The following is a 13,095-nucleotide window of genomic DNA, read 5'->3' on the forward strand; positions in this document are numbered from 1 at the left end:
CTATTAAATTTCACTGGATTTCTGTTAAAGGTTGTTGTTGTTTTTTTTCTCCTAAACTTAAGTTTTTTCTTTCTTCTCAACAACAGATTTCTACGTATTATTATCCTGCTGTAGAAAAACAGAATTTTTCTTAAGAAATTAATTTGAAATTCTAATTTGTAATAATTTGTAAACAGCTCAAGGTGCCTAATCTTCCCAGAAATCTAAGTATCAAATGCAAATGTTAAATTCTGTCTTTTTTTTTTTGTGCCACAGTCTTAATTATTGATATACCATGAAGGACTAACATGAAATACGAATTTATGAATGATTTTAGAAGGAGAGATTAATGTTTTGACAAGATTTTATTGTGAAACATCGGATTTAGAAAAGGTACAAAATGTCAACAGTCAGATGTGTGCCAGTACAGTATTTCAATAGTCTATACAAGTGGACAGCTGAAGAGCCTCACTGCAGAACGCGTATTTAGACATCCTAGCTAAAAGGGGGCCGCAATATTCACAGGCTTAAAATACATAAATAACTTGAGCCAAAATGGCCATTACTGGTCAACGCTAATCAACATCTGGAAACAGGCTAAAAAGCACAATACGTTACAACAACCTCCTTGCAGATCCACGTTTAAAGAACATCAGTTTATTAGGTCAATGACCTACAGCTCCAGGACACCATTTTCAAGATCGGAATTCAGCTGGCTAGTTTAGAACTTTAAAAAATTCAAGTTTAAAAATGAGGTTACGGAACAAAAAGAGCATGTATTTAATTAGAACCAAATACTGTGAAGCCCCTAAAAGTTTTTGTTTTTGTCTGGGATTATAAAATCAATTACTTCTAACACAGAATTTCAGTTTGTTCCTTTAAAGTGTCCTTACTGCAGCTTGAACAGGTATCAAGAAGTTATTCTAATTTAAATATTTCAATTTGCTATGCAGTTTCATGTTTTAAAACCAATTTCACCAAACGCGGGTTGCCATTCACGTGGAAAAAAATAGTATCAAAATACTACTCTGAATTAACGGAAGTCATACATTTGTATATTAAAACCCAAAAAAGACTAGCATCCCAAAAGGATAGCAGCTTTCTCTAGCCTAGTTTAGGAATTTTAAAGAAGGAGAATTTATAAACATACGAAGTTGATTGTAGTGTATAAAAATACACGTAAACCATACGAAACAAGCTAGCATGATTTTTCAAATCATTTGCTAGCCTGTCACTGCTGGAACTTGTTTGAACTACTGAAAAAGCGTTCACAGTTGAGTTCATAGGTGGACAGCCAAGTAACTTTAGATTTCAGTTCTTTTATTAAAAGGCGCGTAGCTTACTCTACAGTTAAACTTACTGAGCTACCAGTCAGTACCCAGAGCTGAACTAAACCTTTTACTCATGTAAGTCTACTTCACTTTATGCTGAGTTGTAACTCACCTCCCTGAACAGAGACCTTGGGGTATACACTAGGTTATGGTTAATAGAAATTTCTAAACATGACTGATGTCCATTAGGAGCAGAGTTAAAACTAAACTGATGTAATTTAGAATCAAAATCTACCCAAAAACGTTAAAACACCCTCCCCCTGACAACATATCCACTCTCCATTTCAAGATCATTAGTTCTGGCTACTCTTTTCACGTTGTCTGTCTTTACCAGGGGATAAGAACCTTGCAGTTCATTAAGAAGAGCAACCGTAATTTAACACTAAGTAATTAAATCAGACAGTGGGGAATATATGTTTAAATTTGAGTGTATATCACTAATTAAAAATGTTACATTGGGGGTACAATGCCTGCCATGGACTTAAAATTATAGCACGGTGCCAAATAGAGAGATATGTAAACAAACTGCTAAACTTTAGTGTCGCAAAAAAAACAACCAAACAAAAAACATTTCTTTTTTTGTTCAGGACGTGTTTGGCATGAGCAGCACTAACAGAACTCTACACCTCACAGACGAGCTACAAAGGTTATCTAAAGCCAATACTCACTGTCCATGAATTAGCTAGCTCTTGATGCTGCTTCAAGCACTGCACTAGCCACTTTGATCTGTGATTCAGATTCCTCTGTACACACATTTATATTTACATAAAACATTTATTAAACATGATTTTAAAACATAAAAACCTTATGTACAAAATACCAACATTCCTATAAATAAACAGTTGGAGAAAGGCACTTGCAAGAAAAATCTACAGTAAATCTTACAAAAAACACGCTGCCTCTGTTACTGTACAATAGATACTCTTTCAGTAAATCCCTATCACAAGAATGTAAAACACTAATTACTTGTTATAACTAAGAATATAACCGTTACAGTTGTATTTACAAATACATATACGTCTTTTTTTTTTTTTCAGTTTCACTTGAGCACCATGATTTCCATTCTAAATTTGTATTTTGATACAAAGTAAAAGAACAGTTGCCAGAAACCAGTGTTCAGCCTCACTGCAGGTTCATGAACTTTTGGCTGACATCCGTACAGTTTCAAAGACTCAGTTGCTGCTTTGTAAAAAGTACACCTAGTTTGTTATTGCATGTTGTCCTTTTAGAGAGAGCACTGCTATGTTCTCTATGCCATTTTTTAATACTATTGCTGGCAAAAGGTTTCCAATATAAAAAAAATAAAAAACATTCTTCAAGCCAGTTGAAGTATTTTATCTGAACAGTAACTAAAAAAAGCTGCATATTAATTATAAAAATGTGTAGGAAACATGCCAACTAATCTGGTGTGCAAAAATATTTTTTCGACTACACAGGATTTTAAGGGCTTCACAGAATTACTCAAATTTACGTTGAGTAGTAGACCCCACAGATAACCAGTTCCTCAAGGAGACGTTAATATACTCCCGCTTTTATCAAACTTTTTACCCTTTGACAATGCTGCAACCTGTTTGAGCAGTTCTCTGTTTTTGGCCTGCAATACAGATAAAAAAAAAAAAAGATGTTTTATGAATTACTGTAAAGCCTCACATAGTAGTGTCATGCACTAATTTCCCATTGCATTTATGAAATTATTTTTCAAAACGTACATGCTAAGAATACTCGAAGACTTGATATGTATATTTCGTGTTTAACAGAACAGGCAACCACACTTCTTGCATAGCAAAATTCAGTGTCTGAGGTATTGCACTGAACATCTGCTCATTCAGTGATTTGTAAGGCAATTAATTCAGGTTTTCTTCCTGTCAAAGTAGACATGTAGCTTAACATGAAATATTTCACTCTTGATTGCATTATGCTAAGCTGAAAAATCAGATCAACAGCACACTGACAACTGATGAAGTATCAGAGGACAGACAAAAAAAAAAACAAAAAACCTTTCAGAAGGTGCAAGAGGTAAGCCTCTACCTCTTCAGGTTAGAAAGCAATTCTTACAGTAAGTTTAATTTACATGGAGATTGTTGACTGCAGAACTGCTTGCTGTACAATGGGTACAAACTTAAATATAACAACGATCATTCCAGACTCAGTACTATTTCATTGCAGTGAGCGAACAGCCTGATACATAATTCCATTTGAAATATTGTTCAGGTATCAATAAGCAGCTACTTACCTGCAACTGTTCCACAGTTTCCTTGTGAGCTTTCTCCATGCTGTTCATTTTTGTCCTCAAGTTGGACTCCTGGTACTGGAAGTCTGCCTTCAGCTCTGTCAACTAAAAACACAAGTTCTGTGAAGATTCCCTGGACTGCTGCAATATGCCTTCTAATCAGTCTTTATGGATTATGGATTATTTGTAGGAAAGTATGCAACCAGAACTTCCAGGAAATGGTGCCTCCTTCCTGAGGGTCAAATCTCAGGGACCTATGGAAATGTCTTGGTGTCTCACATTTTATCCAGAAAGCCAAAAAATGCTAGTACGGCAGTCATTAAGCACTGATAGTGACGTGGCTGAGATCTTGACTAATGAGTACTACATAGTACCGCAGAGCTGGTGTACTGAGTTGCTGGTTTTGCCCCAAGTTATACATTTGAAAGATTTTTCTTTTGGAGCACTCCAAACTGTTCAAGCACCGTCCTTACACAAACCTTAGGATAAGAATGTCCCGCAAATCTGGTTCAAGACTGGTATTTGCAGACTTTTATCTAAGCAAGCATCTTTATGTTTACTATTTCACAGTAAAGAAAGAAACAACCCCCCCACAATGCATTCATTTGTTGTAAATTTTTCACCTATGCAAACGTTCTACTGTGTGCTCAGCTTTTCCTCCCCTGCCCTAGGAGCTGAAGTGACATTCTGAAAGTGAATAGTTCATGCCTCAAGGAGCCTTTAGGTTCAAAGATCTCAGAGGTTCAACAAACAGTTTTAACAGTGGGGATATTAAAATTATTAAATGCTCTCCCTATGGGAACAGTATAAATTAAGTTACTATGCAGAAGCAGGTGACATTTCCTTACTTAACCCTTTGCTAGTATTATCTGGTAGATGAAATTTAAAAATAGGTAAGTGAATTTCCAACTGACTTGTGACCTTCTGTAGGCTTTATAAGAGAGAGAGAGGTCTTAATGCTTGTCCTTTGAAGAAACTACCTAAAGAGCATCCATGTCAGACTATTCATCTCTTTCACATCAACCACTTAAAGGCTTGGAGTAGCAAGCAGTTCTAAAACTTAGCAAGTATATTAGAAGAGTGATACTAACTAAAAAGGTTCAATACCCTCCATAGAACAGACTGAAGTGTAGAAGTTCAGATACTGATCTGCAGCCCGAAAGTGGAAACTTTATTAATTTTTTTTACGAAGTTATTAATATAACTTCGTAACTTACTCAATCCTGAATAGACAGTCTAGAGCCACCATTACGGATAGTGTCTTAAATCCGTCCAGTCAAACAGATGGCAAAGAACTAAGCTCTAATAAAGGCTAAAAGAAGTATTATACATATTTAGAGTTATTTCTCTTTACTTGCCAGCCATTAGTTTTTTTGAAAGGTGAATCTCTTGTATGAGTTTCACTGTAGTCATTTGGGTCTAAATATATTTTGCTTAACTTCTGTTGACTGCCAGACATCTAATTCAAGCTTCTCTTCCAGTCACTGACCAAGATCTGATAACCTACACTACACATACACTAACAGGATTCAAAAATCTAAACAATTTTCATACATTGTACATGTACATTTGTACACCATCTCATGAATTATGGCTATAGTACCTTAAATTTAGAACTAAGCAAAAGCGATGCTAAACTTTAAATGCTTACTATTATTCCTCCTCTTATCTTGGGTGTCCATCAGCCTACAGAGGTAATTTGGGACTTTTGCTGTGATTCAATTTAAAATATCTAAAACACAAAACCTACTGTCTGGCATTTTGTCTGTCACCCTTGACACATGCTGCCTGAGTAACAGTGGACCAGATCGCTATCTTCTAGGTGGCTGAAGTAAGGTAAGGTGAATTCCTCTTTGCCTTAGAGCCAAAACATATTCAAGATATAGTTTCACGAATATATATGATATATACGATATATATACTTGTCCTTTAAAAGGTAAGATCTGATTAGTTACTAGAAAAATAAAAATCAGATGCATTTTTTTTTAATCTCACTATTTTCACATTGTTAGGAGTCTACAAAACTGACAATAAAATGATAAAGTTCTCATTGAGCAGATGAAAAGTTTACCTTTTTATCTTTTTCTAAAATAGTCTGATCTCTTTGCTGCAGAAGACGTTTAAGCGACATTACTTCTTCTTTCAGCTGACTTATGAGAACAAAGTTGTCAGTTCCCCCACTGTCTGCTGATTGATTTATAGAGCTACTAAAAATAGAAAACAATAATTACTTGCAACATCAATGGTAAATAAAAAACAGTTCATTTTTCAAAGTATATATTCGAAAATTAATAATTCCACAAACATCCTTAAGGACTAATGCAAAAAAAGTATGTACCTGACAGAAATGGATGCAACTGGCAAATTACCTTACTAATGGCACACATTACATACACCTGCAGAAATATAATTAAGTATTAGCTTTGAGGGGGACAAATACCTTTTGACTGAACAGCCACTTTTACATTCATTCCCACTGTTTGGTCAGAGACAGAATAAAGATTCAGTCTCACACTTTAAGGCCCAAAAGACTTATTTAGATACTAGGTTAACATTAAACAGTGGGTTCAACCCTGCACCTAATCTAAAAAAAACAGTGATATTAGGGAATACTATTTCACTGTTAACTGTTGCCTTGTTATTTAACCTTTAATGTTGCCCCAAAGAGCCTAAAAGAAGGAATGCTGTGCCAGTTTTCTGCTAATAAAGTAATGTAGTTAACTGACAGCACTCAGATGCCACCCAATAATCTGTTTGGCTGGACAACAATTTCACCTCCCTCACTCTTCAAACATAAAAAAAAGGAAAAGGAAGACACTGGCCACAAGTCAGCACTCTGTTTTGGTTGAAATGGCTCAGCTTTACAAAAACATAACTTTACCTATCTCCATTTGATGGCTTGGATTCCAGTTTGGGTTTTTTCTTTGGAGTTTCATTCTGAATAGCTGCAGAGGATTTATGGCTGAAATCAAACAAAATGTAAACCTAAAGCCTTGTACTATGTAACTCTCTAACAACACCATTTGGCACATGTAAAATAACTAACTCATGCTCCTAGATGGAATGCTAGAGACTAGCCAGAAATGAAAGAAAAAGAAAGTCCTTTAAATAAAAATTGCAAGATAAATTAACAAGAAATTAACAAATAATATCATATTTACCTCTGTTTCCACAGTCCCTGATCTTGTTCTGGACTCAGACTGCTGATTCTGAAATATGTGAAATGTACTTGGTAACTGACCAAACATGCCATTATTTCTAAGCTAGTGTGAACGGTATCTGTACTTGAGACAAATTACCCCCTCCTTTTATTTTTTTTGGTAAATTACAAACATTACCAATTTTAAAATTTCAGTTGGGCAGTTGTATTGCTTGTCATGCTCATGACAACTCTATTATGTCAGTATGCTAAAAAAAAATTATTTCAGCTATATATTCACACTACCATAAGATGCAAGGGCTAGATTTCAAGACTGACAGTTAAAGCTTTTTCTGATATTTCCCAATTTTTGTGCCCTTCATATTGCTAATCTCGATATCAGCAAGCTGACCTAAAACAGCATTCTTGGGATTCCCATACTGTAATATGAACATTGCCTAAAATGGTGTTTATGTGGTGGCATATAAGCAATGTTAAGTTTCGGATCCCTGAAAATAACTTTTTCAATTCTAACGACATGTTTCCAGTAATTTCAAAAGTAATTTTACTGAACAGCATGGGCGTAGGAATAATAAAATTTAGAAGACTGCGTTGAATCAAACAGTTCAACGATTTTGTATGCCTCTCTTGTATTATTCTCTCACCTCAACAATAACTGAAACGGAGAAGGAAAGAGATTCGTATTTATTGGACCAGAAGCAACTGACCCAGGGCAGGCTACGGGAAAAAAGTTGCTAAGCAAGGAACATTAAGTGTATCTCTATACAGGTCATATTTTTTCGTAACTCTTGAATATATTGGAAGCTCCATATTATAGTAAAGAGCTAACTTTTTTTTATTTAATCCTCACTACACCTGTCACATGCATTAAACTAGATGTTGTAACTTGTTGTAACTCAATTTTCAGTAGATTAGAGAACAGAAACAGTACAATAATTGTCTGTATGACAAGAATAATTTTCTTCCTCAAGTGCCTAAAAAGTATATTTTTTAAATTGAGAGTATTTACATTTCTCTTCTCCCCATTCTCAGTATTATTGCAGCTTATTTTGCTTCTATCTTTATGACATGCTTAGCCAGAGAAGTTTCAGTCAAAAACAAAAAAGCACTGGAAAAGTTAAGCTTGAGGAATAAAAAAGTCTGCGTGTCTTTTCATGACAGGGGTCATTACCACTGCAGCTGCAGTACTCACTATCCAACACTATATACAAAACAAAAGAAGATCTAAAGTTACGCTGCCATAAGCCTGTCAATGAAAATAAAAATCATGACAGCTATTGTACTAGCAGAAGAAACATGGGAGGCGTGATTTGATAGGGGGGGTATCTAAATTAAAGCTGGTATGCTGCTTAGACCACCAGCAGAGATGACACGCTGAGAAAAGTTGCAGGAGATTGGACATAGCTATTTGAAATGTTATCAGTGACAGTAAATGAACTGACAGCGTTATTTTCCTATGTCTTCCTAGGACAGCCACTCACAAAATGCTTCTTACAACAGGATTTGATTACGAGTAGCAAAGAGATGCAAACTGCTCGCAGACAGAAGGCGATCCCATGCTTTTCCTGCTTCTCCATTTAACAAGGATGTGCACACAAACAAGGCACAATGAAGTTACGGTGCAAATACATGCATGGTAACTGCATGCCACATAGCAGGTATCGCACAGCAGCTGCTGCTTAGAAATCCAAGTTTATCCCCAAGTAACTTGGTTTTCTGCAGCCATCCTGCAGGTATCTTTTCTAGCCCTGCTGCCTATTGTAAAATCAGTTAGTCTGACGGCTACCAAGAATTTCTGGATTTGACTGACTTCTCTTCAGCCAAATTGTGAGAATACAAAGGTTTTGACAGACCTCCTGCTCCTGCTTTTGATGCCGTATTTTAAACCACATTTCTGATTTCCTTTACTTTGATCTCAGTACTAACAGCACACAGAATAAGAAGAGGTACCTAAAGCTACTTTAATTATTGAAATACTTACTTATGATGACTACTGCTGTGACGATGGTGGTGGTGATGATGGTGGTGGTGTTTCGAATGGTGCTGGTCTTTCTCAGTAAGAGATGAAGATGAGGAGTTAGAATGTGAAGATCCTAGACTCTTCCTCTGTTCTTTTGTCTTCTGTAGCACTCGCTTATAGGACAGGGTGCAGAGCCAACACAACAACTTCCCATCAACCTGTTGGGAAATAATTCATACACGTTTTTTTCTTCCCCAGGTATACTTGCACTAAAATGATGCATTTCAGTATTACTGTTATTATTTGCAATTGCTTCAATTTCTCTGATAGCTTTGGGAAAAATCCAGACATCCCTTTGGTAGGAAACAGCACTACTGTATCTCTAACATACGCGTGTAATTCTTTAATAAAGTGAAGCTTATTCCTTTTATTTTTGTCATTGGAAATTACGCTAGAAGGCAGTCTTAGCAAATATTGGATTTACTCTGTATCACAGAAGTGACAACAACTTTTATAAGGGGCAAATCATTTTTAGCTTAGACACCATGTAACCTCTCTCAACCCATGGTATTCCAGCAGAATCAAGATGTCCAGCCAACGTGTCACTTGTACCAAGTAAATTCTTCTGTAAAAACCGCACTAGTCTTGGGTTCGGGCAAGAGGCTTTTGAGGTCATTTCCTCAGCACCTTCTGGAATGAGAAAGTGGCACTCACCAAAACTATTTAAGAAAACACGGAGAGGTGAAAAAGAGTCTACCTCTCTGGTGCTGTATTTTAAGGCAAGGCAGGCAAATGGGAAGAGGCAATGTGACAGAATCAAGTTAAGGACATACTAAGAGGCAATGAATAGAGCAACACAAAAAAAAAATCAAAGCACCAAGAACTATTCAGCTGCTCTGCTCCCAGCGACCACTGTCAAGAGTATTCTTAAGCCTACTTAAAAAAAGAGTGATTTAATTTAAAATAAAATAGCCCTGTAGTGAATGTAAAAATTGCAAGTTAATGAATGTAATTCAAATACTGAAAAGCACGGCATCTTTAATCTAATATTAGTGAACTCAAACACTCCTGTTCATCTTTCTTTTATGAAGCAGGAACATCTTTTGTCAACCTAAGCCACTGCAGCTCTGGAACAAAGCCTACCTTCCTTCTTCCCTCTTCTTTCCGATCAAAAGCACACTGCTGTTTGCACTGTTCACACGTTTGAGGTGGGCCATACTTCTTTTCTGAGTTGGTGCAACGCTGACATTTCGTGCCAATAAACGCTGCAATAATATTACAATACTGACAAGGCTTGGGCTGGAAAAGAGGTAAGTTGAACTGAGGTTAGTTCACTCCAGAAACCAGAAAGCATTAACGCAGTTCATTCCGATCACACGATGCTTCTAAACTACTATGGGTTCGTATGATATGCCTTAAAAAAAAACTTTTTTCCTGCCTTTAGTGTCTTTAGTAATAACAGTAATAGTCCTTCAAAGATCAAAAAACACTGCACTTTCCAAGAAAGCTCACGTACAAAATCAGTGAAAGAAATACTTTTTGGTTGCTATACCTGTCTTTTTTTTTTTAACGATCATATTTATCTCTGTTTTACTACATTGCTAAACAAATTACTTAAATTTAAAATAAGAGTTATTTTTAAACTTCATAGGTTCTGAAAACGTCCCTCTCCACAAACTACTCAGGGATGTGATAGCCCTGTACCTCCAGGATGTGTATCTTCATCTCTACAATTCTGTAAGAAACTTAAATAAAAGGAAGCAACAAAAAACGCCCTTCAGGCACCACTGGGACAGATAATCAAGTTTCTGATTAGACAGTAAGCTAGAGTAATATAGTGGTAGAAAATAAAATTCCTGACAGTTTCCATAGGTCAGAATTAGCTGATTATCTTCCCTGCAGTTCCCTTTTCTTGATGAACTACCGATAAAACATTGCTGGATCTGCCCTGTTCTTAATTGCACTACATTTTAAGCTTTTCAAAGAATGTTCTTTGTTCAGTTTACATCATTTACATTCACCAAATGCCTGACTACATACCAACAGCTGTTACGTTTCTCCACTAAGCTGAATTTCATCTAGCGTGCTTGATGTCAAGTATGAAGAAGTTACGGGCTTTTGTCTCCCAAACGAGATTATCCTGATACCTTCCTTGAACAACTGTCTGCAGGGCACTCAGCTACAACGTTCGTATATTAAAAAGTTTAATTTCTCTAACGGAACCCACGCTGAAAATTCAAGATGGGCAAAATGCAAAGTAACAGGAATAAAGTAAATCTTTTCTACTCAGCAGCTTAAGATGATTAACACGCATCTAAAAATTGAAGACTTACATAATATGAGCGATGTGGTATGATTAGATTTTCCCATTTACCACTCATTAAGAACACAGGCAGCTAATAGTCTTCCTGCTGTCAAGCGTGCATTCATGAGCATATGCAAAGGACTACTTTACATGCGTAAAGTGAATTAACATTGTTTTTGCTGTGAATAACTCCATTGCAGTTATTCATAACTGTTAAACCACACATAACCACAACGCCTTTAAGTCTGAAAAAACAGAAACCGTGAGCCGTAAAGGAAGCGAAGAGCTGCCTGTAGTTTTCATCACCTTTCCAGAAGCTTTTGTTATTTGGTTCTGAAAGCTGTTCAATTATAGGAGGCAAACAGACCTAAGGTGTACTTTTAGAGATGGATGGATCTAACGGGAACTTTTAGAACTGAACGATGGAAGGGCCTAAGGTGAACTTTTAGAAATGAGAGAGGGATGGACCTAACCTGAACTTTTAGAGCTGAGAAAGGGATGGATCTCACCTGAACTTTTAGAGCTACAAGGCGGCTGGACCTAACGTGACCGTTCAGAACCGAGAGCCTACTCACCGTTCCGAACTGCTTGACGTTCTGGGCACACTTCTTGCATATGGTGTTGGTTTTGCTAGAAATAAAAACATACAGATATTGAACCAGCCCCTGGTCACTCGCTCACGCTCTGTCCGTGGGTGCTGACAGCAAGGACCAGGCACCCCAACGCCCCCCAAGCCCAGTACCTCTCCTGCTGGAACTCGGAGCGGCAGTAGGTGCACTTCACGACGGGGTGTGCGATGCGGCACTCCTGGGGGGAGAGAAAACACCGGGGTCAGCTCCTTCTGCTGGGACACGCACCTGACCTCCCTTGAGTCCTGGCCTCCCCTGGGTCTCAACCTCACCCGGGTGCTGTCCTCACCTGGATCCTGGTCTCCCCCTGCTCAACCTCTTTGGAGTCCTGGCCTCTCCCTGGTCCTGATCTGCCCTGGATCCTGGTCTCCTCCTGCTTGACCTCCCTTCAGTCCCAGCCTCCCCCAAACCTCACCCTCTGCCAGGTGCTGTCCTTCCCTGCCTCCTGGCTTCTTCTGGGTACCAACCTCCCCCTGGTCAGACTCCCTTGGGTCTCAACCTTCCCTGGGTGCCAGTCTGCCCTGGATCCCAGCCTTTCTAGGGTACCAACCTCCTCCTGGCCAGACTCCCTTGGGTCTCAGCCTCCCCTGGGTGCTGTCCTCCCCTGGGTCCCAGCCTCTCCCTGGTCAGACTCCCTTGGGTCTCAACCTTCCCCGGGTGCCGGTCTGCCCTGGATCCTGGCTTCCCCTGGGTCCCAACTTCTCCCTGCCTGGAGTCCCCCAGGTCTCAGCCTCACCCGGGTGCTGTCCTCCCCTGAATCCTGGCCTCCCCTGGGTACCAACCTCCTCCTGCCCAGCCTCCCCTGGGTCTCAGCCTCACCCGGGTGCTGTCCTCCCCTGGCTCCTGCCCTCCCCCTGCTCAACCTCTCAGAGTCCCGGCCTCCCCCTAACCCCAACCTCCCCTGAATCCTGGCTTCCCCCTGCCCACCCTCCCCTAGATCCCAACCTCTCCCTGGTCCTGATCTGCCCTGGATCCCGGTCTCCCTCAAGCCTCAGCCTCCCCCAGATCCCAGCTCCCGGCTCCCCCCTGCCCTCCCTCCCTTGGGCCTCCCCCTCCCCTGGGCCTCCCCCCCAGCCCCAACCCCTCCCCGCCTGCCCTCCCCCTGCCCGGCCTCCCCCCTTCCCCCCCCAACCCCCCGTGGCCCCGGGCCCGCTCACCTTACACAGCTGCTGCCCCTGGGACAGCTCCTCGAAGGGGTAGCGCTGCGTGCACTTGGTGCAGGCGTACAGAGCCGGCCCGGCCGCCTGCGCCGCCGCCGCCGCCATCCGCGCCTCACCCGGCGGGGACGCGGGGCCCGCACCCGGACCGGGGGGGGGCCCGGGGGGCGGTGCCCCGCGGGGCTCGGCCTGCCATTGGCCGCGTGCCTCCGCCCTCGGTTCTCATTGGGCGGCGGGCACGCCGCTCAAGCGCGGCTCTGTGGCGTCCCGCAAGGCCGGCGGGGGGCGGGGCTTGCGGCGCCGTCCTGCCTTCCCATTGGTCGGCTCGGCCGTCGGTCAGCCCG

At 40.2% G+C, this 13,095-nt stretch overlaps 1 protein-coding gene across 2 annotated transcripts; it reads right to left on the reverse strand.

Annotated features, from left to right (window-relative positions):
• Window positions 1-283: 283 nt before the first annotated feature.
• FAM76B (family with sequence similarity 76 member B) lies at window positions 284-12,955 on the reverse strand. 2 transcript variants are annotated; one of them, XM_082751399.1, is made up of 10 exons: window positions 12,752-12,955; window positions 11,708-11,772; window positions 11,541-11,595; window positions 9,804-9,959; window positions 8,682-8,878; window positions 6,702-6,749; window positions 6,422-6,502; window positions 5,612-5,744; window positions 3,544-3,645; window positions 284-2,904 (listed from the first exon to the last, which is right to left on the reverse strand). In XM_082751399.1, exons 1-10 carry the CDS (start codon window positions 12,857-12,859, stop codon window positions 2,815-2,817), a joined length of 1,035 nt encoding a protein of 344 aa, XP_082607525.1. In that variant the 5' UTR covers window positions 12,860-12,955; the 3' UTR covers window positions 284-2,814. The 2 variants fall into 2 exon arrangements, with proteins under 2 accessions (XP_082607525.1, XP_082607524.1); XM_082751398.1 differs by having other exon boundaries at window positions 285-2,904; window positions 5,612-5,747; window positions 12,752-12,953.
• Window positions 12,956-13,095: the final 140 nt, after the last annotated feature.

Source organism: Aythya marila (genome assembly GCF_965140915.1).
Source record: "Aythya marila genome assembly, chromosome: 1".
NCBI lineage: Eukaryota > Metazoa > Chordata > Aves > Anseriformes > Anatidae > Aythya > Aythya marila.